At 42.2% G+C, this 25,087-nt stretch overlaps 1 protein-coding gene across 7 annotated transcripts in view; it reads right to left on the bottom strand.

Moving 5' to 3' along the window:
- CHCHD6 (coiled-coil-helix-coiled-coil-helix domain containing 6) overlaps positions 1-24,426 on the bottom strand; it is a 107,883-nt gene extending 83,457 nt beyond the window's left edge. For 5 of the 7 annotated variants that reach the window (XR_002119617.2, XR_004161307.1, XM_019620122.2 and 2 more), the window contains exons 1-3: positions 24,276-24,425; positions 22,797-22,866; positions 22,210-22,354 (exon numbers count right to left, since the gene is read on the bottom strand). Coding sequence is in view for 4 of the 7 variants with exons in the window: in XM_019620122.2 (XP_019475667.1) it covers positions 22,210-22,354; positions 22,797-22,866; positions 24,276-24,381 (321 nt within the window). In the remaining 3 variants the exon portion in view is untranslated. Of the gene's footprint in view, positions 1-22,209; positions 22,355-22,796; positions 22,867-24,275 lie in introns of all 7 variants that reach the window. The other 2 variants (XR_002119616.2, XM_010718540.3) reach the window with 1 other exon arrangement.
- Between the last annotated feature and the right edge of the window lie 661 nt (positions 24,427-25,087).

The raw sequence follows: 25,087 nt of genomic DNA, 5'->3' as shown, positions 1-25,087 counted from the left end.
GACTCAGACTTTCAGACATCATATCTTTACCCACTATGAGTCTTGTAAATTTCCATCTTACTGCTCTTTCATCCAAAACACACACACAGCACACTTCATGCAGCATTACAGGGTCAGTATCTTTCTAGGGTAAAACCCAACCTCTCGGTTTGCCAAAACGTATGCGGAAAAGACAGAACAATAAAGATTTTGAATAAATCAAAAGGATTCTGAAGCCTTGCAGAAAAGGCCACCACAAATGTATTATAGAGAACTCAAAATAAGTGTCACACTAATACAAATATTCAGTCATGCTTGTAAGCAAAGTAATATCAAAGGAGGAAAGCAGAAAAAATTAAGAAAGATACTAATAGACTGCCAGAAAGAAAAAGAAATGAGAAGTGAAGGACCTGACCACAATCTCCCTCATTTCCACGATTACCACAGAGAGATAAGCAGTAAGCTCTAAGTTCCCCTTTAACCAGTTCTGAAAATGTACCTCAGACTTGGCCTGCAGCATTCCTTGCATCCTATGCCAAAGTCAGTGTTATGAAAAGGCTGCCAATTAAGTTGTGGTTTTGAGCTATAGACAAGATGTCCACTAGAGACTGGTTCTTGTTTCCAAAGCACTTGCACATCACACTGCACGCTTTGAGAAGTGAACGTGCTGGTACTTGGGTACGTATTCTCTTGGCTCCCACAAGGCTGAAATCAGAGAAAATGCTGCGAGGTTGCATGTTCTAATGTAATCCAAGTATGTCATAATGAAATCATCCGCAAAAAAGAAAAAAAAGTACAGCAACAAGGATTTCAGGCTATTGTAAAACTATATTCCTTATTTTTATACTGCAACATCCAGGGCATGTTTATATCAACAGCAACTTGCAAATCTATGTCACTGCCAGCAGAATTTTGATTTCCATTTGAGAAGACAGTTCGCAAAAGGCAGTTTTCCACATTGTGCCAGTTCTAAACATTTGTAGGAACTACAAGGATTCAACGCTGATTCAATGACCACTGTCTGCTGCACACTCATACTCAAGGCAGGAGGCTTGGAAAAATCAGGGATGAGGCTTTCTACAAAGGAGCAACTGTCAGTCTCTGCACGGACCTCAAGCCAGGTGTTACTGCTGTGGCAAGGAGAAGAGGATAGACTGAGCGCAGCAGGAAGAGTTGAGCAGTTTGAGGAGTTTTACTTAAGCAATTTTAATGCTTCCTTCTCACTGGAGCTCCTGAAGCTCTAACAGGATGCCACACGCAACCACGTAGAACCAAAGTGTTTAATCCTAGTCCTTCTGATCAAATGCAAGAAGCCTGAAATGTAGCTTTAAAACACCGTGTGCTCTAAATATAGCAGTTAGATGACCTGACAGAGCCAAGATCCATGCTTCATGAGTTTGTAAATTGAAAGAGTCAATCTAGCTCACAGCATCACAGAATCCTAAAGACAGATTGCTCTATTTATTGTGCTAGATACTATTTACAAACATATCTCCACACTGTTTGCCCTCTAATTAGAGTTAGAGCACACAGTCATTTACTTTGTGAGCTCCTTTTGTACACTACACCTCTAAAGTCAATGAAAGTAATTTTTAGAACCTGTTGATTGATTTATTGATCAAATAAGATGACCAGTGCAGTAGACTAGAAATAACCAGACTGCTAAGTGATTTGACAAATATTCCTGAAGGCTTGTCACTAAAGGAATAGAAAAAGAAATCCTGAAAGGTAGGTTCAGGCTTTTTTAGAATCTGCACCAACGGTTGGCCCCGCAACTTTATTTCATATGCAGGAATCCTTGAACAAGCGCACTCTACAGCCAAATGCCTGAAATAACTCTGTATAGTCCAGAAGCAATGACGTAAGTTCAGCTCCTACTAAGAATCAGAGAGTCATTAAAGTTGGAAAAGATCTCTAAGATCATCAAGTCCAGCCATCAACCCATCCCCACCATGCCCATAACCACATCCCTCAGTGCCACATCTCCATGGTTCTTGAACACCTCCAGGGACGGTGACTGCAGCACTCCTTGTGCAGCCTGTGGCCTGTGCCAGTGCATCACTGCTCTGAGAAGAAACTTCCTAATATCCTATGTGAAAGTCCCCTGACACAACTTGAAGCCGTTACCTCTCACCCTAAAGGTCTAATGTGTGAAGGAAAAGGGGCAAGAACTACATTCTACAGGAGTTTAGGACAAGAAAGGGAAACATATCTAACCAAGGCCATGCGACAGAAGAAACCCAAACAGAGATCATAGATTTGCTCAGGTTGGAAAAGACCTTAAAGATCATCAAGTCCAACCACACCCTGACCATACTGTCTTAACAACCCTCTGCTAAATCACGTCCCTGAGCACCACATCCAAAACACATTCAGGGATTAGGACTCAACCACCTCCCTGGGGAGCCTATTCCAGTGCTTAACAACCCTTTCTGTAAAGAAGTTTTTACTGATATACAACCTAAACTTACCCCGGTGCAACCTAAGGCCATTTCCCGTCATCTTGTCACCAGTGAGAAGAGACCAAACCTGCTCACTGTAATCACCTTTGAGGCATTTGAAGAGAACAAATAAGGTCTAAGGGCAGCTTCCAGTGCTCTGGACAGACTATTGGTAATTCTATGGTGAGTCTTTGCCACAGTTTTCCATGAACCCCAGCAGAAAGCAGCTTATTCCCCTTGCAAGCGCTGAAAACTATAAACCTCATCAATCAAGTGTTCACTGTGATGGTCTACTTCTTCCTGTAGATTTAATTGTGATTTAATGAGGTTTTCAATGAAACATGCTGGCAGTTTTTCATAAAACTAAGCTGAACACAACTTGTACTCATTTACACTGCCCACCCAGTTGTAAGAAGGTTGGTCATCCAAATCAAGACTCAACTCTGCTGCATAGGTCTCCTAAGAGGTACAGGAAAGGTAAACTAACAACACAGGAAGCAAAAGGAAAAAGCTTGTCTTAATACTGTGGTTTGTACAATACTTTAGCTAATCTTTTTGCATTGTGGTATTGAAGAGTTTACATTTATCTCTAGAGTAACGTAGGAACTTAAGATGTTCAGGAATGTCAATAACTTTTTCTGCTAGCATAAAACTAAAGCATCCAGGTATAAACAAAATAAATCAGCAAGATCAAATTCACTATCTGTCATAACCTCTCAGTATTTCCGAAAGTAAACGCCACACTTAGCAAAACAACCTTTAGAATAAAAACCTTTAAAAGCATATTTATCTCACAGTAATCTTTCCTGTCATGTTATATATATATACATATATATATATACACACACACACACACCATATATAAGTTAAAAAAAAATACAAAAACGAAAAACCCACTACAAAGAACCAGTGCTCTTGTGTTCCATTTTCCATCTAATGTTGGTTATACACCTACAGAGACCTCACAACATTCTAAAGGCCCAAGCTTTCCTTCTCATTAGTACCACCAACACGTTGCTCTGAGCTGTGGTCACATAACCTTTTGCACCTTCTCACTCTATTGAATCAATCTCCCCTGGCAACTCTTGGCATGGCACTCTGCTCTCCCTGCCTCCAGCTCTTCTTCCCTCACTAATTCTGTGCTCAGAACTGTGAAGCACAAAATTAGACGTTTCAAATTAAGCAAGGAGAGAGAATGAGAGAACCTTATTAAATCAACATTAGCATCAGAGAGTCTTCAAAAGAGAAACTCAATTGCAAAATATTATTCCACTCTGCAAACTTCTTTCTGTTGACAAAAACGGTGGGCAGGCAGCAGGGCCCTCCTGTGCCCCCACATCTCCATGCCATCACAGTGCTGGAGCAGTACAGGCAGGAGCCTCACACAGCACAGTCCCAGAGGAAGGAGGGCTTACCTTGAAATCACAAGCACTGGCATTGCCAAGAAAGAAGGACAAGGTCTACTGATACCGTGTTGGGGAAAAGGAAAAAAGTAAAACCACACTCTGAAAAACACACACACACACACACACACACAGGCAGACAGCCTCTCTTCTCCTCCCAAGCCTCCCACAGTGCCACTTGCCCCGTTAAGTCACCTTACAAGTTACAGTCATTTCTTTACTTCATGCAATAATGCAGAGCCATTTCAAGTTTTAGTTTCCATCGGCAGTCCCTAACAACCAAGAAGCACTGACGCAACAGTGATGGTGAGTGTGGTTTGTTCCAAAACACCTTTACTTTCTGATGCCAACCTGCCACTCCTGGCCACATACACTTAGTGCAGGAAGGATGAGGAGGATAAAAATGACACCCACAAGAATAGTGACAAGAAGGTAAACTGGTAGTTAAAAAGCCTTCCATTCAACATAGTTGTTTTATAAAATGAATTGCTTCATTTCCACCTCTAAGGACAATAGTAGCAATACAAGACCGCTTGGAGCTTTCCAAAAGGAAAGGTTCCAATGAAAACAAGCAATTAGAGAGCTGAGAAGTGGGGAGAACAGAAGTCAGAAGGAAGCCCTGAACCCGGTGGTGAGAAGTATTTACTGATGTCAGCTGAACTGTCTGCCCTGTGTCTTTCCTCCAGGAAAGGGCAACACTAAGCAAAACCTGATTTTTTTCTTTTTTAATTAACCTATTTCCTGCTGCAGCCATTTGTCTTCTAGGCTTTCCCCAGCACACTGAATACAGAACCTGTAGCCTTCAAGTCCAATCCCTTGCTTCCGTAGGGGTTACCACGCAGCACCTTTAATTCAGCAGGGAAGTAACTGTACTGATGAATGGCTAAACTGAACTATAATGATAGTGGTTTATGAAGCTAAGCACTAAACACAGATCAAAAGCAACAAACTAATGATATTCCTAAATATGAATGCGTGGTTCTCCTGCAAGGCCCTTTGTACACAGAACACCAAGGATATCAAAATGAAGGAGCATCGCTTCAGGTAGAAAAAGCTACACCAACTTCAGAACTTTCACTGGGTTAGTCTTATTTTCTGCCAATAGCAAGTCATAAGCTGTCATTTACATGCCCATTTCAGCTCTCTTGTCAATAACCCCATTCTGAGAATTAGTCAGGAAGCAGTCACCTTTTACCTGCCACATAAAATGGACAACTAAAAGAAAAACAAATAGCGAAGACTGAATTTTCATACAACTTCCACTGGATAATTCTACTTCCTACAAATCAAAAGTCAAAATCCGAGAAGCAAACAATGACTTTAATGCCCATGTATTTCACTTTTAACTGAAGGCTTAGAAAACCCTTAGAAGAAAGGTACAGTAGTTTTAAAAACCTGAAAAAACACCGAGAACTAAACAGAGGGTGCTGGGGTTGGGGCTTTTCTGTTCTGCAGCTGCAGAAGAAAGTAGTATTTCCATCATTCATGTCTTTGTGCAGATTATGGAAGGGAGAGCAGTCACAGTGCAGCAATGCTTGCCTGGTAATATCGTTCCAAGGACACCAGAAAATTAGCTCAGATCTAAGTATAACAGAACAAGAAGTTACACACATCTGAGAGGAAGAGATGCAGCAGCAATCAACAAATATATATATTTTTTTAAAAAATATTTTTTAAATCCCTGTTTCATTCTTAAGTCTGTAAGGAGCTCCTGAAGCAGCAGCCAAGAATGGAAAGCCATCTACCAAACCCAGGTAACTAACACTGCCTGCAGTGTTAACTCACTCCATGTGCCAGCCTGCCACCTACTAACATCAGTGTGGAAAGTCTGCTGCAAGCACTGAGAGGACTCTGAAGAAAGGAACAGAAACACAGAAGAAGAGGCAAGACAGACACAAAGCAATGCAAACAGTCATAGCAGCATTCCTTTTCATTACTTCTAGCTATAGCACTTAGCCCACTTTTGAGACATCAGTAAAATGGATCCATCTCATCATTGTTCAATTTTTCAAGCAGCAAATCGGGAATTAATATTCACGGGTTCCATGACTGACATAATTGCAATTTAAAAAGGGCAATTAATCATCAGCCACACTGGCAGCTGACTTGCCAGGCTGGGATCCTCTCTTTCCACACCTGCTAACAAACTCGGGAGGCAAAGCATTACATACACACGCAAATCCAGGCAGTGCTATTCTCTCCTTTAGCCCCACTATTCTTGCACATCCTCATACTCTACAGTGTATGTTGATTTTGTCATTATCCACAAGCACACACAACTGAATTTAATCATTTACCCTTTCCCCAGGTGCTCTCACAGGGTGCCCACGCCATCCCCTCACCATGTGTGTAAAGGACTATTTACCTCCATGTGTTTCGAGAGGGTTTTCTAGCACGCTCTACGCAAAAACAAAAGCCCAAGCACCTGTTCTGGGATTCATTCTGCCACCTTTAAAATCTTTAGACATAAGCATACGTTGCCATTGTAATCCATGGATTATAGAAGAAACATCTGGAAGCTGGGCAATGGTGTTTAGATTTCTGGAAAGAGAGTTTCGAGTGACTAAGTTTCTATGGGGTGAGTATATAAGTTCCTGTAGGAGGCACAGTCCTTAATATAACCTTTCCTGAGAGGAAGAAAGCCAAACTGACCACTGCACGCCAACTTGTTTTATCTAGAACATACATAAAACATCAATAATAAGTACCACAGAAAACAAGCCTATGATTGATAGAAAGATTTAGAGATCAGCAAGCTGTGAAGTCCTGAAGTGACACATAAGACAACGTCCTTGGGCCAAAGAAAATATACAGCATACCTCTAGGCCAAAGAAATCTTGCTTTAACAGGTGCAACTGCTGCCAGCCAAGCCCAGCAGATACATGGCGACTGAGGAAGTTTGTTGTAACACAAGCTGTATGTTCCTCCCTTCCTCATTCCTGCCAGTCAGCAACCAGAAACTGACTTTCATTATAACAATACAGGGAAAAGATTTCAATGCTTTTGAATGTAAGAGAGTAATTTCACTCCTATGGATTGTCTGTATGGAAACTGGAACACAATTCTGTATTGCACATCTTGGTCAGCATTCCAGACAAAGGTACCCGGCAGAACACTTCTGCCAGCAGATAACACCACTAAACAGCCTCATTTCCATCCATTAAAAGATAATAAACAGACCTTGCTTCATTATGCTGTCCTCACTTCTGTCTGGTCCCTCGCATAGTTTGCTATCTTTATGACACATGCTCCAGGTTCTCTTCATCCACAAGCCTCGGGGCATCAGTGAAAGTTAAACAAGGCATCTATAACCCACTTCTCTCAGCTTTGTGAAACTGGGCAAGCACAATCAAGAGCCCCCTCTAGCTTTTTCCTCATTCGGATATTGCAAGATTTTTTGAAGTCTCAAAGAAACATTTTGTTCCCAGACCTTTACCTTCCAGTGACACAAGTTTGACACTGCCTGTTTGTCCTTTGTTTGCAAAGGACTGACCACATCTTCTCCACTAACAACAAACACTCCTTATCAGATGAGACAGCACGGTGTTAAGAAACAGCAGGTATTTCACTCAGCTACGTATCCTCTCCCAACTTAGGAGTAAACAACTTGTGTCTCAGTGGCATTTCCTCGTAATGACTGACTGGATCAAAGACTTCTACTGGGCTCTTCTGTGCTCAGAAAGGGTGTTTACAGAAAACAGAGTTGGAAGCTTGAAGGCTAAAAGAAAAAAAGAAATAGCAAGATTTTCTCTCAAACAAAGCCAGGGCTCCTGGGCTGCTGCCCAAGATCACGGTCACCTCACTTCTTAAGTTTCTTCAGAAGAAAAACAAATACTTGTGTTCCAAATTTTCCTAAGACAACCTGCAAGCGTAACTCCTCCAATCAGCATTTGCTCACATGTTTATCTTCAAGCTTGTATTATGATAAGCTTTTTTCTTTTCAATATCTCTCTCCACTTCAGTAAGAGCCACTAACAGAAGACAGAGACCAAAATCTTCCCTTTCTCTATTGCCTACATTTAGTAATCAGTAACTGCCTGAGTACTGTGAGGCCCAAAGCACTGCCATGTTATTACACACTTATCTCTGCAAAACCACCCCACACAAGCAACAACTTCCAGGCAGGGGGGAGGGGGAATTGTGCAGCTTTGCGATAATTAAAGCATAGACGAGTGTCACTGCTGTAGATAATTATGCATTAGCAGTGAAATTACTTAATGGAATGAAATAAACTAAGCCAAATGATTTGTTTTAAAGAGAATTTAGGGTCTGCAAAAGGTGCCTGACTAACAGCCCAGGAGGGAGACAATGACAGCTCACTGCCATTCACAAAAACAATACAGTATCATAACAGCCAGCTCCCACCTCACGCCCAGGGATGGAGGGAGCAGAGGAAGAGCTGAAGAGAATTTCAGCCTCCCCAGTTCAGTCTCCAGTTGATCCAGTGAATGCCATCCTGGGACCTGCCAGCCTAGAGGGGACCACTGGTTGGGATCATTTCCTAAGCAAAGGCACCAGCTCCTGTGGCTCAAATTAATGCAATCCTGCCAGCCTTCCATAGCTCACCCCCACCAACAGCCACCAGACAAACCATCTTTAATCAGTGCCAATACAGGCAAGACTCCAGTCAACAAGAGAAACAACAGGACAGGTACGTGCTTGACCCATAAAAAAAAACCCTCTTCTCTCACCAAGCCCACGAGGTCTCCCGGGCCTGTCCTCCCACCTTACCAAATGCACTCCTACACAGCTTTCCACCACCACTCTTGTCTAGATGGCTCTCCACAGTATCTTCCTGCTCACTACAGCAAGGACTCTCAAGGTCAGTTAGGATTTATAAGGCAGCCATTTCATCTTTTGTGCTCCTCTGGCTACATTCCTTCCTAGAAGCTGCTGAACATTGGAGATTCTGCGGGGTCTGAAAGCCCTGCCAACACTAGGGCCAATTAGGAGTTTCAGGATGATGCATATTAAAGTTATTATGGGAGGCAGTTATGCAGCCAGAATAAATCTTAACTGAACCTTTAAGTGGTTTTTATAACTCTTGTTTCTCCCCCTTGAAAACAGATGAAAAGATACAAATCTCCTCCCTAAAAATCTGCAGGGATCCAAGCCAACCATCAACTTCTCTCTCAAGAGAAGATTCTACTCTGAAAGCAGCAGCAATTCATTTTGTTCGAGGCCAGCTAGATCACCTTTGTTTTAAACTCCAAACCACTCAAGTCAGTCAGAAACAATATCAGTAAAGACTGACCCAAGATACTTCTCTTAGAACAGTACAGCACATATATAGAATCACAGGATCATTAAGGTTGGAAAAGATCTCTAAGATCATCCAGTCCAACCACCAACCCATCCCCACCATGCCTGCTAAACCACGTCCCTCAGTGTCACATCTCCACAGTTCTGGAACACCCCCAGGGACAGTGATTCCACCATCTCACTGGGCAGCCTGTGCCAATGCATTACTGCTCCTTCTGAGAGAAACTTTTCCTGAAACCCAACCTGAAACTGCCCTGGTGCAACTTGAGGCCATTACCTCTTGCCTTACCTCTGTTACCTGGGAGAAGAAACCAACTCCACCTCACTACATCTCTAACTTCTGTTAAAATCCACTGTTTTTTCAGTCTGCAGATCACCAAATAGACAATTTTTTTTTTGTTTTAAGCATACCTAGCTTCATAGATTACATAAGATTAGAGAGCTAGAACACAGGTCAAAGCAGCAACTCTTCAAGAGGATCAGAGGAATAGAGGCAGCATAGATATCATGCATGAGACATCATTAGGATCTGCTACTATCTTCTACCACTTCCAAAACCAAACTTGCTGTCAGCAGCAGCTATCTACCCCTCCAAAAAAGTACTAATGGAAACAAGAGTGCTGGAATCTGAGGTGGTTAGGAACATCCCATACCATTTGTGTAGAAACCTGCAGTCCTGACAGTCACCCCGTCCTTTCTCTGCAACCTGAGCACACAGCAAAATCCAAAGCTGCTATACCCATGCATTTCAGCGAAACAACATGCCCTGGTGAGAAGACAGAAGCAGGTTCACTCAACACAGATTTCCAGTTTGTAAACTGTGTCAGCACGCAGTGCCCTCACAATTCTAAGTGATGTATTTCCACAGAAACCAATGGACTGCAACACGCAGGGTAAACTCATTCTGAAAAATATTACAGTCATTCCAGGAGAAGCTACAGTCAGAATGAAAACAAATAAGTAAAAACTTTGAGACGTTCGATTGGTATGCAAGCAATCTCAGAGTTCAGCAGTTCCTGGCCAATTCCTGGCAGAGCCATTGTGGGTGTCCTTTCACTGCCACCTTCTGGAAATTCTTGAAGCTTCTTTGAAACCGCTTTTGACAGTAAGAAAAGGCATATGAGCTCAGTGAAGGTATCAGTCCTGCCAGGCAACCAAAATGTATTTTAAAAATCGCCCGTCACAAGGAGTGCTACACCTAGAATCACATCCCAAAGAATGGAACAGCACAACAGTCCACAAGATCAACACACAGAGCAGCCCAGGCTGAGCAGTGGTTCTGACCCCGAGAAGATCCATAATTCATCTCCCGGATTCTACTCAAGGTAAGTAACAGATTTTCTCCCAGATCCTAAATTCAAAGCGTTATTAATTAGGAAATGCTGCTTATTAGACTCCATTTGCACCAACCCATTTTAGAGACTCACTTGAAAAGCCAAACTTCTTCCTTCAAAAAAAAATTAGCTTCACCGAAAGTGAGAAATTTCTTAAGAATTCAGAGTCAATACTGAAATTAAAAAACAGTAATAATGTACAGATCAAAAAGACATTCTAATATCAGTTTTTTATCTATGCTCACAAGAACACAAGATGTACCACTATATTGACTTGCCAGTAGATGACTGGAATTATCAAGCAGGAAATTTAAGTTCAAATCTGTCTGCGTTACAGCTCTTAAAATAGGCAAATGACTTGCTGATCTCAACATTGAAGCCTAACCAAGCTCAACAGCAACATCTGCTGGCCGACGAGCAGCAGCAGCAGACTAGTTTGACACTGAAGGGCTTTGTTTTTTTAAACAAAGATGTCAATTTTCACTGCAGCTTAAGAATGCCAGTGAGGCATATCTCACGTGCAAAGAACAGATTTAACTGCTAAATGTGAACTCAACATAAAGGCAGAGCTTGGTCTGCTCTTGCACGTACACATGCAGTTGGACAAATCTGTCATCTACCATTACTTATCTCCAAGATATTTGACATCAAAACACTGAAATTAAGATGAATTTGAAGTTTACGTTAGTCAGGCTGTGTTGAAGAAAGTCTTCCATCTAACTGCTCTAATTCCATCTGAAGAAGACCCAAGGTACCCCTTGAACTACTTCCTTTCCTGAGGGAACAACCAGCATGGGAAAGGCCTGAAGCAGCAAAGTATTTACCAACCACCAGTCCCATCCACACAAGGGAGAATGGTAGCTAAGACTATTAGAGCTCCTTTCCCTCCAGGTGCCTTAACACATTCCTTATTAACCTTACAAAGTAAGCCTGCTATTGAAAATGACATTCGAGCCTGAGCAGAGCTAATGGCTTCACTTAATTCGAGCACAAACTGATACTCCAGATTAATTACAGTGAAAACTCATTTTTGCCCCAGATGCATAGAACTTGGCAAAGTACATCTAGGCTATTCTAACTAAAAGAAAACGCAAGTGGCTGTTAACAGCTTCAAGACTGCAATTGTACCTTCTACAGCATCTGGAACAAGGCCACAGCGACCTGAGAGCCTGGTAGCTGCAGATTATCTGCCGGCTGCTCAGAAGCAAAAGGTGTTGATGCATCTCACTTCTGTTACCAGTAAAGGAATAGTATTAAGTTCTTATTAGAATGCAGAGAATCACCCCTTCCAGGTCACCCTCCAACAGGATATCACAGGCAAGTAGGTTTTTAACCTGCTATGATAAACTCCAGTAGCACAAAGCTTTGAAAAGTTACGCTCCAAAGGCTGAGCCTTGAGCAGGAAATGGCATTGGAGGTGGGAAGGGCAACTTTCTCAATGATAGAAAACTACAGGCTGAACTGATATTCATTATCTTTGAAGATTTAGTTTGCTTTGCAGTTGAAGTCTATTGTGCTTGTTTCAAGTTTCGTAGCTAAAAAAATACATATTTTTTTTTCACTCTGCCAAAAAAAAATCCAGGAATAGGTTATAAGAAATATTAGTGCTTAATTGCAACACACACATGGTTCTATTGTTTAAGGAGAAGGAAAAAAAAAAAAAAGAAAAAAAAGACATTCCCAAACTCCTATTCCCTTATTTAGCTGTTGGAATAGGACAGCATATCATAGGAAAATAAAAATGACTGATTGTTCAGGTCTGCAACAGGGAAGAGAACATCTTTTGTGAGGAACCACTTGTGCACTGGACATTCAGAAACTACAGAAGGGAGACAGTTTCAGCTTGACATTGCCAAATTACAGCTACAGCGAGATGAATGCTGAGGAACAAATCCATTCTGCTCAAAGGCTAGAGAGAAGGGAAAAGGAGAGAGAAGAGATATGAGCCTATGTGCACAGAAAAAGAAAGGGGCTTCAAGTTATCTCGTAGACAGCGAGCAACACTTTCCACAGCAAAAGCATTAGGCTGAAGATACAGTGAAAATACATGGCAAGCACTCATTCCTAATTGCAAGAGCACTGGGTATTTAACAAATGTATCCTTAGTCTAATGTACTATTTGGGCAAGTATGAAACTGTGGAGCTTTTTACTTTCGGACACTAATTATAAATAGGCCTACTCTATCCATCTGTTTGATCAGCTTTTACTCTCAACTCATAGAGCATCATCCTTCAAGTTTGTCATCATCGTATCTTTGAGGATAAAATGCCCCTAGTGTGACATGCAGACACAAACACAAAAGCCAGCTAGTTCTCCAACTCCTTCTCTCCCTCATAGCCTTGCAGGTGTTCTATTTTCATTGTCTAAAAAAATCAAAGAGAAAGTCATAAGCTCACTTCCTCTCCCCTTTAGTACAGTTCCTTTTAAGAAGCTGCTCTTCATCATGTTTTACTCAGCACTCATAAATAATAGAGGTAATTGCAGGTGGTCATAACAGATAAGTACAGAAAGTACGCGTATATAGCACAAAGTAAACACTAAAAATTCTGAGGTGTTCCAAAAGCAGAAGGAATTCCTGGCAAATAGCAGCAGTGGCATCCACGTTATGTATTTACTTGATGCGAGTCAATCAGAGAGCCAAGAATAATGCAGGGACAGACTTTAGACAAAGCTAAACGAGGCTGCTGGCAGCTCACTCCCTTCTGATCCCCCTCCCCACGAGCAGCATGCACAGCTATTTCTACTCTATGAATTTGCATTAGGAAGCAGGAATGCTGCTCGTGGAAAGATAGGCTTAAAACTGCTGAAACTCCAAAATCCATCAGCAGCACGCAATTAGGAAGATATTATGCTGACTGTAATAAGAAACTCTAAGAGTCCACCCAGCTGCCCAAGAGTTAACATAATGCATTTCTCATCAAAACCTCTTCCAAGAGGTTAAGCACACAATAGACTATCTAAAGCACAGCTAGACAGCCTGCTTGAAATTCCACACATGTGCCTCAGCAATGTATTTCTATTAATGTCCAGTGTGTGTCAGCGTGAAGATAAGGTACCAACATCATGTCCGACCAGCCAGCTAGAGAATGGGACGCCGTGTAAAACATTGTCTGATACTTAGAATCGCAGAGAACAGCGGCACTTGCAATCTCACCCTCTGCACACACGGCTGATAACACCACCAGCGAGCAGCAGCAGAGCCAACCCCTGCAGTTTGGGGAACAGACAGAGGGAGAGGGAAGCAAATAAGGACAAAAATAAACTTCATCAGCGAACAGACGCAGGTTTTAGGAAGCCCAGCAGAAGCGGAGGGTATAAGTGAACTGGGAAAAGCCTCAGTGAAATTCGTTCTTTGTATCAGATTGCTTTACTTCTCATCTTTAAAGAACGTTAAAGAAATAACATCAGCGCTCATTTTGATTTCTCTCATCACACCACGGATACTCAGCTAGCACTAGAGCCTTGCTGAAGACACTTGATTTGAGGAGCTGTGCCTCTGATCAGGGCACAGCTGCTCCATCCAGGGCCTGAGAAGCCCACCTGTTACACGAGCAGCTGCAGCACAGGAACCCACTGGGACACCCTGCAGGGCTGCGCTGTGCACAGGTACACACAGGTAGTGCTCCAGGCTGCTAGGAAGCTAACTGAACACCTTATCAATACACTATCTATATCCCTCCTCCTAGTCTTTCTCATTTAAACAACTGCTTTAAGACACTCGACAGACTTTTGTACCAAGATCCAGAAAGGCCCCTCAGTCTTTCTCTCTTAGCATCCCCGGAGCATGATGCTCTCCCCAACTCAGGTATGAACATCTTCCTAACCACCCTCTCCATTGCCAGGTAGGGTCACTCCAAGACATACAGACAGAGGTTCCAAGGCAAGGCAGAAGCATCAAATTAAGTTCTCATGGTGTTCAAGGAATGACAGAAATGATATCCAACGGCAGGTCACCTACCTCACATCTGAGTGCAACATCCGTCTGTTTTCCACTCACTGCAAACTTATTTCCTAGCTATTATATTGGCCCTTTAAGCTCATTATCTTGCTCTCTTTTGAAATAACACTTCAATTCTGAAACATCAAGAAAATTTTCAACCTTCTTTCTAAGGATCATCAATTCAGGTTTCAAACACCATCACTTTGTAGAAAAAAATACAACAAATACTGGAAAAGTGTAACCAAATAATAAGCTAGATCATACAATTGTTTGAGTTGGAAGAGATCCTTAAAGGCCATCTGGTCCATCTCCCCTGCAACAAACAGGGACACCCACAGCTCCATCAGGTGCTCGGAGCTCCTCCAGCCTGGCCTTGGCTGTCTGCAGGGATGGGGCACCACCACCTCTCTGGGCAGCCAGTGCCCTCATTGTATGCAATATCCCAAGAACACAAAAGAGAAAAGCAAAATTATAATCCAAAAATGAAGTTTAACCAAGCTAATGGGAACAAGCTTGTTGTAACACTCTCTGCCTTTATACCTACAACAAATTCATTCCATGATAACACTTTTGCACAATACTGGCTCATAGGAAAGCAAAGCCTACTACAACACCCTAATGCATTCCTGAGTGTAGTATGTGGTCAGAGACAGGAAGAAAAGGAAGGCTAATCCTATCTTTCACTTCTTAAATGACAGGATGGCTTTCCAGTAACCCTTAATTAGAATAAATGAATCTGGAGGAAGTTTCTGTGTAAAACATGAACTTAGTAGACAAAAAGACGTGAAACTGGGGGAGAGAAGAATTGAAGCCAAGAGAGGGGAATTAGGCAGCACCACAGACAACTTCAATTTCTTGCAGCTGTAGGATTTAAAGAGACCAACCTTGTGATAAGGTCTCTTAGCCCAAGAGACTACAAAAATGAGAAGCTCACAAACGACCATCAGCTGCTGAAATCTGCAAAAACTCTCCGAACACAAATTAACCTTCAGAGTCAGGAGATAAAAGAGTAGCTGCAGAAATTGGAAATTGTTCAAGAAAAATGCTATAAAAATGTCTGACAAATCATAGCAGCAGTAGCAGGGAAAATAAGGAGAAAAGATGCCACATCTTACCCCTAAGCCAGATAACACTTTTGCCTTCCCCCAAGAGAAAAAGGAGAAATAACTGTTTTTTTACATGTTAGTTCATAGGAATAAACATTCCCTACAGCTGTTCTTAGTTAAATTTAGACATCACTGGTGCTTCAGAGATCAGAAGTTCACCATCTAATTCTGCAAGATTACTTTGTGTAGGGATTCCTTAAATGTTCAGTGGTATCATACAAAGGAGGAATTCTTCCACTGCAGAAATGCATCTATTTCCATAGCAGAAGGCAGTAGACAAGGAGGAAAACCAAGCATAGAGGAAAACGGGCTGTCCTGTTCAGAGGTGCAGATTAAGAGGCCACTAACTTTCAAGTCCACTGATCAACATCAAAAGAAAGACTGGAAAAGCATTTCATAACTCATACAACAAGAGTGATGAATAAAAGGAACAGGATCAGAAGCTACTTGCAATCCAGCTAGTTAATTCACTTATCAATAGCCTGCAACGTAGGAAGCAACAAATGGAGATAAAAAAAGCCTGCAGAGCCCTCAGCCAGGGAAGCACTGCAGACTGCTTCCAAGCACGACGACTCTTCCTTGCACACAGCAGGTCTCCATATCAGGCATTAAAAATGCAGAGAAGTGGAACACAACCTTATTAATGCTACTGCTTAATAGACTTTTTTAGGTCAAAAAATAATTTAAAAAAAAAAGACTTGCAGAACTAAGGGCTGTCTGACTCTTTGGAAACACCTTTGGCACCTGGTGTGTGTCACTGTCTGCTAATCAGAAGCACCCACGATACTCGACCATACACCTAATGGCAGACAGCTCATCAGGGACAGAACCAGCTGTTAGCAAAGGTAAAACAATACTGCACATCTGTTAATTACCAAGGCTGACCTGAAGAACTCTTAAACATAGTTATTTTTTAAAAATTAAGGCTATTTGAAAATAAATCAGAAATTATGATACCGCAGGTTAAGATCTGAACTCCCTCTGAGCTGCTACAGTATTTCAGCTATTGGGGCATACATTTACTCCTGAAGTTTTATGTGTCACAACTCTAAACTAGCAGAAGTTACTGCCTTCCCAAGACAACCACCTGGAGGAACCCTGGCTGGTTTGGCACGCTCTAAGGGGATAGAAGCTCCTGACACAGACTGTCAGTGCTCTGCAAACAGTCAGCCCACTAAAAGGAGCTGCCTCCACAACTGGCAGCACCCAAATTACAAATTCAGATCCTAACAGCTAAGATGTATCACATACTCCAAACAAAAATACGAAAATGAATCCAAGGCGAGGCGTCATTCCTGCAGTAAGCATGTGTATTTGCTCATTGCTAATCACTGTAACAGCAATGAAAAAAATCAAACATGAAAAAAGTAACCAATTTTTCCCCTCATTTTGCACTATAATTTAAAACTAAGTGCTCATATTTTCAGATTTAAGCCAGTGTTTTCTGCTTCACCCACAAAAAAAAAATTTCAATCAAGAAACTTGCACAAAAAGTACTGCTAAAGACTGAAAAACAAGATGTGTTAGCAGCACACATTTGCAAATTTAAAACCAGAATGGTTTGAGCTCAACGTGCTACATTTTAAGCACAGAGCAAATAGGACCAACAGAACTGCCAGGCCATGAGCAGTGACCAAACCATAAGACAAGGCTGACAGGATCACTGCCTTCCACTGCATCAATTCATGCATGTGGGGAGGGGCAAAAACCACAAGTGATGATAGAGGCCTGAGCCCAGAAACAACAGTCTCACCTCTGAGATGTCCCCATGCTGTCACAAACACTGTGCTACTATAGGAGCCCAGTTGGTCATTACAGATTATTATCACAGTGGTAAGAAATAACAGCATAAACCAGAGATATCTGCTTATGGGTTAACCAGCCAGGATGAAATTGAGCTCCAGCTTTACACTAAGTCAATGAAATTAAGTTACGTTCAGCACCCTTTCTAAAATCATTTTCAGTTCCAGTTCAGCTGCTTCTACAGTTAAAACTGATCAATAACAGGCAAGAACACAAGCAAGATGAGCTTGAAGCTTCAGCAGTCACTAGAAGACCAAAGAAAGCTTTCCACCAATGGGCCAGTAGGATTATTCCTTCCAACAGGCTAAGGAAATAGCAGCTGGTATGCATTGAACGTGTACATACCATATACACCTGGCATCTGTTGTGTGCAAAGCCCTGAAGCTCAGAATCCCACACTCACATCAACATCGAAACTTGGTGACCTGACCAAAGACATTCCCACTCAGCACTCTGTCTTCAACCTTTCTCTCCCAAATCAGGGATGGATGAAGAGAGGCTCTGAAAAGCAGACAGATTATTTCTGGGCAGTAGATCGTTTGAAAGGAATCCAGCTGCCTCTGACCAATCCAAATAGGCTGCTGGAACACCCAGGGATGGGCCAAGCCCTGCTGCCTGCAAGGACTTCATCCCACACGTGTCCCCGGCCAGCATAACCACGAAGACCAACCAGAAAGCTGAGGCAGCCATCCAGCCAGCTAGAGAGCAGGGCTGGGAGTGGCAACCATCCCTCATCATCAGCCAGAGAAAGGACTTCCCAGCAATTTAGGAACCGTGTCCAGTCTGTTCTTGCACAGCAAGCAATGACCTTCAGTCTTGCCTGAAACAGCTAATTATGGTGCAAAGTTTTTCCTACCATCACTCCAACTCAAGAACGCCTTGAGTTCGTTCTTTTCAAGCGGTACGGAAGACGACGACTCTTGGTCAATAACTCTGACAAAGCCATTTTCCAAGGGGTATTAAATGCGGAGATAAGAACTTCGGGACTTTGCACAAATCATATTAGTTCGATTCTGAAATCCGCATAATGCTTCTTTTCAAAGTATTAATTTCATTTATTCTATTTGCTCTCCCTCTGTCCTGATAACACAGGCACACATGGCCCCTAAATGAGATCCTCCTATTTTATAAGTTATAATCCTCCCTTTCTAGAGGAGTAATGAGATGTCTTCGCTTAATCGCGTTGATTCCCTCACCAGCTTCTGCTTTTCTCCAGCCCCATCCCACATCGATTTGTTTCAAAGGTTTCAGCAAAAGCCTTCAAGGGTGGGAGTCACCGGCTGAGAGACGATAGCTCACAGTGCATACACTGCACAGCATTAGGAGATTATAAAAGCAAGAAAAGGAAAAAAGAGCAGCTTTGCTTGCAAAGTTTCTTTTGTTGGTAAGAAAAAAAAAGACCAGAAGCAGCAAGAAGTTAAGAGATGAGGTTTTGATTAATTGGAAACAAAAAAGGAATGATTCGAGGTTTAGGAAAATGTAAGACTATTCACAACACAGCCAAGGAATTAAATAACTTGACTATGACAACATCAGAAGTTACTCAAACTAGAGTTCAGAAAAAAAGATGGATGGACTGATTCCTGTGGATTGCACTGAGACTTTAGGCATGCTACAAGCATTAGTTACACACCGCAGGCCCTGCTCTGAAGTACCTTACATATCATCCTTGTTGTCCTGTAAGTACTTGTGGCATTAAATTACTGAAGAGTCCAGCCAGCACTGTGATCCTGCAGAGATGCAGAAACAAAACATTTTCTGATATAAACTGGTGAGAGTTGTTCTGAAGCAGCTGAGCAGGCTGCTTCTGCCTGAGCCAGTCCCACACGTGTCACCAGAAGCCACACTTGTTCCAAGTGAAGACAGTGCTGCAGTGTTTCTACTTACAGTTAACTTCTTAAGCTTTAAAGAGTTTTAGTCAAAACCTAAGCTATCTAGAAGCTAAATACCTTGTTCAAAGTTATTAAAAAAAAAAATCAAGACAAAAACATAGAACAGGATCCATGTTCTTTTGTAATCAGTGAACTGTTCAGAAAAAAGAAGATCAAGTTTTAATTTGTACCCTACAAGCCATGAAGGGCCCAGAAACAGACAGCAAGTTCCCTACCAAACATTAGCCACGCTCTCTGCAGGACTTTACGTTATATAGTCTCACTGAAGTGCCTCAAAGACCCTGCCAATAATAAAAGGAAGGGTGGAAGTCATAAAGAACAGATTAAATGACAAGCTATGTTCAGCACTATCAAAATGAAATCATTTCAAAATACAGCTATCATATTTGGATTTACGATCCACAAGTGGTAAAGTTAAAAGGACAATACAGCAGCACTGCTAGAGACAACTGTCAGAGAAAGCCAGTCATGACAAAGTGATACAGGGAGGGCACAGGACAGCTCAGGATCTTACTGCAAGCATCAAAGTAAAAATAATAAAACAAACCTTCCTAATGATATGTGGCATGATGTTCAATTCTTACAAAGTTAAGTTCTGTTAGAAGCAAATTACCAACCTATTTCCATCATGGGAGTTGTCCTGTTTTCCCTCTGGCTTCCCTCATAGGTCATAGCAAAAAACAAGAACACTGAAAGCCCTTTCCTTTATAAACAACAGAGAATTTCCCATTCCACCTGCACCCAGACTACCACCAGGTACACCTACTGCCACTACTATTTCCTGCCTGAGGGGGATGACAGCTACAGATGAGATGAAAGAGCAGTTCACATCCATTATTTACTTAATATTCAAGGGCTAGAAAGCAGAAGAGTGAGCAAAAATATTCAAGCTCCATTCCAAATACAGAAAGAAAATACTGGAAGACAAAGGGCAGATATATGAGTAGGACTGCCTGAAAGGAAGCTGTAGCTGAGATAAAGCAAACCTGATAGAGACCCTAACAATTTAAAAAAGCTTGACAGAAACAGTTCCTGCTTAGCAAGACACCTAGCAACCAACAGACAATAGCTTTTACCTCATCTTTGGAAGGATAGGCTGGACTGTTTCATTTTTAAGAGTCTTAAATTTATGACCAATCAAGTGATAGTTAAAGAGCAATGAAATTTAACAGTTTCTCGGTCTTGCACCAGACTGCATGGCCAATATTTACATTTTACAGGTTACACAGGAAGAGCCCAATCAGATTTTTGCACATCAAGTGTGCAGTATCTGGACATGCGATACCGCAGGATTAAAAGCTAACTCAGATAACAGAACAGGTTTTGTATGTTAGAGATCAGCCCCCTACTCAGCTTAGAGGTACTTTCTTCAGACTTCACAAGTACTGCCTGTCTCTGTTGTCACAGCTCTCAGAGACCGTTCTCTGTATTCACTGCAGGAGGGCAGGCCTCTACTTCTGAGGCAGGCCTTATCTTTAGGCTGGACACTGAATCCACCAGCTACCCACACCTCCCTTTACAGAACTGCTAATTGCATTCAAAAAGATAACGCTCCTTCTAGTGGGAAGAGAGCTAACACTGTGTCTGCTGACCCAGATCTCCTATTTGGAGGAATAGCCTGCCTCAGACATCGCTATCCTAAAGCTCAGCAAGCAGGCAGACTTCTCATGGTTAGGGCACGATCTGGCAAGCAAGTTTCCAGCTATACCTGGGAGAGCAACCTCAGAGCCCTACAAACACAGCCACGTGCTACAGGTTACCACAGAAGGCATTGATGGGCCCAAACCCACAAATGAATACATTCACAGACCTAACAATTTTTAATCAAAGTCTCTATGCCTCGGAATGGCAGAAGTTGCCTCAGAAGGGTACACAGGTGGGAAGCACTGCTTTATGGCTGTGCGCTCCCATGCACCCCAGAAGCATCTGCCATAGGTTACTGTCAGAAATGAGCTACTGCCAGAAGGGCCTTCTGTCCAAACCATTATATAGTTATTTTCACTTAAATTTTATTTACTCAGCCCCCGATATTATTATTAAGCTTGATGATCATTGAGGTCCTTTCCAACCTAAGACATTCTGATTGTAACTTCAAAATGCTTCACAGCAAAAATCACACACCTGGGTAAGCCGTGCCTATTTGCTATTCAGCACACAGAAAAAACACGCTCACAAAGATTCTTCAGTTCAATCAAGTGCAAGCAAGAGATCAGTAGGACAGAACATGAAGACAACAAACATTGCTCAAGTCTGTCCCCTCTCTCTTCCTAAGCTGTCCTTTCAGTATGCACTAGGCTAAGAGAATTATTCTTAGCCCAGTTTTCTCAGCATCACAGTTTATACAAACAGGCAGTTTGACCTCAAGTGCTGGTGGCACAGCCCCACCTTGCTGTCACACCTCATCCCACTGCAAGTCCAGAAGAAGTGGCAGTTCCAGTAAGACTGTATTGTGTACAGGCAGTACAGCATTGGCATAGTAATCAACATTACTATGTATTGAACAAGTATTTAATAGAACACAACATAAAATGGTATCAAGTGAGCATTAAGCATTAATACTTAATGTAAAATACCTGGTTTTGTTACCAGGATGTAAATATCCAATTTTTTTTTTTTTTTGTGTACTTGCACAACCATAATCCAGGAACAGAAAGCAAAGTTTTATGACAAGTCAGATCAGCAGAGTTTAAAAGCATACATTTGTTTCATACACTTGCCAGTTTAAAAGAACACACTGTCTCAGACAACAAGCCCATGCACACAAAGCACACTGACCATTCATCCTTCTTCCCCCATAGGTCAGGCTGCCCTCAGCACAGTCATTGCTTGTGCCATTCCCTGCAAGCCTGGCCTTAGAATCACTGAGAGACAACTGGTGCAGCTTGCTGACTAAACTCTAAGCCAAGGAGTAGAGTTATGAGGAGACAAGCATTTCTGACTAAAGCAGTTTCTAAACTCAACATACAAGTGGCATTTAATGAACCCCTTCAAGTAGAGTGATTCCAGTCTGTTCCACATGGGAATATAGTGGAAGTTGTTGTTACTCACCAGCTGAGCTGCTCTCTTCCTCTCTTCATTGGTGCTGTTCCTTTCCCGCTGAAGGGCAGTACCCAGCATCTCACCAGCTGCTTCCCTTTCTCTTTTGGCCAGCCGGAGCAGCTCCTCTTGAACCAGGGCCTGCTCCTGCTCATACCTGTAGGAGTGCCAAAGACAAACAGAAAGAAGGTGATCAGCTGACTTCTGGCAACAGGGTCATGGCTTAGCATGGACAATCCTTGACAAGGGCAAAAACCCAAATGCATAATCAGTTTGGCACAAAGCCTGCTCACAGTCCCTCCATTATCAGCAGAAATTCAAAAGTCCAACAAACTTCAAGCATGACCTGCAGTTTGCACTGACAAACAGCCCAGGCAAAAACAGCAAACTGAGCTGCTCCATATAAGCTTATATTTCAGTTATATTTAGCTCTATTAAGTACTTAATTATCACCTAAAAATTGTGATAATAGAAAGTAGTTAGCTAAATAAACAGATACTGCTTTGGACAAGATGAAAGGATGCACCACAATGAGAGGAGTTAGCTTATCTCACAGCATAAAAGGAGTAAACTATCCTTTTCCCCAAACTTCACCTCACCTCCTGTATAATTCCTGCTCTGCAACTGTAGCCTTCTGACCAGTGTTACTTGCTGTTGGTGGCTGGATTCCTAGAAAGAAAGAAAGAACAAAACTGACAACTGCAATACAAAACACAGCCTGAATTATTTGATGAGAATACTTAATACATGTTATCCCATCAAGACAATACATAATAATCCTTAGGAATTGTTAAGAAAACTCAAATCTGATGGAATTAGACTTCGTGAAAGAAAGAGATACTGACAGCATAGTCTTCAGCAAGGCACACTGAACCAAGTACACTACACAACTGTCTAGGCAAGGATGTTACTCACAGACACTGAAACATATTTATTTTATAATATTTATATATATTTATATCTATACTGAAACATACGCATAGCTTTAGTTCCATTTTCTAGTTGTTTCTTCTAGCTCTATTAAGTCTTCCTACTTTCCTTGTAATTAGAGATTAACTTATTTGATGGAGTTCATCCGTAAAATTGACACCACTTCCAGAAAAGATGTAGGCTAACAGCAAACAGATCTCTAACAGCAAAGGCCTGGTTCATTTTAGTTTGTATGCCTTAAATCCATGCTGATAAAGTTTATCAACAAAGTATATTTGTGAATCAGCAGAAGTCAAATCATCTTCTGAACCGTAAAGAAAGTCAAATTCAGAAATCATGCTCTCACCATTCGCTTGACGTATCATGTAACCTGTGTTTAGTCTACTCTTCCCCTCCAAGAACAAACATTTCCAGAGAACAAAAAGCAGCATCTCCCCACCCATCCATCATATACTCCCTGTGCATAGAAAAGGGACAGTAAAACAATTTTCAAGAAACACAAGATAACATAAAAAAAAATTACTGCCTTGCTTATTGTGTGTTTGTCTGAAATTCTACGCTCACAAAGTCATACAAGTTTCTTAATACATCTGAGAACGATGGCATTCTAAAGACAAAACAAAAGGATCTATAAAAACAAGTTGCCTTACTTAAGATCCCACAACAGCAGAACTAGAACCACAGCATTTCAGTGGCTCTTCTCAGGATACATTCATGCTATATAACGTGAACAGAAGTGCTAAGCAGCATGCTGTTCTGCTCAGGAAGCAGCAAAATTGCTTCTGACGCGTTAGTTGGCAACACCAGGTAAAGTATTTGCAGGTAGATCGACAGTCATGCACAGAAAAAAGACTGGAACTCACCCAGGTGGTGAAGGGACTCTCTAGCTATATAGCACTCCGTCATAGGAAGCAGCCTAGGTCCAAGAGATGCTCTCCCTTCAGTGGCTGGCCCTTATATGAGCCCAGGGAGATTCCACCCTGCGTCCACCCCTTCTGGTCTCATGGTGACCACAGGTGCAAACAATTTGCCTGTGCTCCCTGGGCCAGCTGCACCCCTTCACCAGGTGCTCATCATCAGTTCAAACCCTGACCTAACAGTTCCCCTACAGGTGTCAAATCAGTAGACCCGACAGAAACCAGCAGTACCTGTAGGAGATTTGGGTTTCCCTTCTGCAGCTGTTGAAAATGGAGCTGTACCACTGGATAAGTGGGGTGACTTCTGGTTGTCCCTTTTACTTTGAGATTCTTTCATCCGATTCACTACATCTTCAGTGAGCTAAAACACACACACACAAGAAAGCAATTAGTCAAGTTAGTTAACTAAGCACTTACTGTACGTATATTTCAGGATAAAAGCATTTAATTTGTTAGCTTTTAAGCTGCTCCAAAACCAGAATAGTTCAGTTGGAAGGGACCAAAGACATTTGACCCAACCGCATGAACACTCGAGGACTAACCAAAAGTTAAAGCACATTACTGAGGGCATTATCCCAGTGCCTCCTGAACACTGACAGGGGTGAGGCACCAATCACCTTGCTAGGAAGCCTGACCACGCTTACAGTGAGGGAGCTCTGCTGCTCTCCTCACGAGACGTGGCATTAGAGGCCGTACAGGAGTCCCAAAAAGATCGCAGCCAGCACCTTTCTTCCATCCACCGAGCAGGTGGCCATAGCAGAAAACCGGCAATAAAACTTCCAGCCTACAGACACACTAAGTGCCACACCTGCCCAATTTCGACCTGAAAGGCAGTATAGATATCTCAAAATAATCCCGGTCCATAGAAATACAGTGCGAACGAGCAGCGGGTGGAAAGGAAGAACCCGGAGCAGCGCCCTTTGGAGGCGAACGCAACAGAACGCAGCCTTCGCACTCAGCTCGCGGGCAGAGCGCCCATCACCCAGGAACGGCGTCCAAAGGCACACAGAAATACAGCGGCCGTGGGCACACGGCAGCTCGGC

This window comes from Meleagris gallopavo, chromosome 14 (genome assembly GCF_000146605.3).
Source record: "Meleagris gallopavo isolate NT-WF06-2002-E0010 breed Aviagen turkey brand Nicholas breeding stock chromosome 14, Turkey_5.1, whole genome shotgun sequence".
Taxonomy (NCBI): Eukaryota; Metazoa; Chordata; class Aves; order Galliformes; family Phasianidae; genus Meleagris; species Meleagris gallopavo.
The sequence above is the reverse complement of the archived record's forward strand: the minus strand, read 5'-3'. Positions and strand labels throughout refer to the sequence as shown.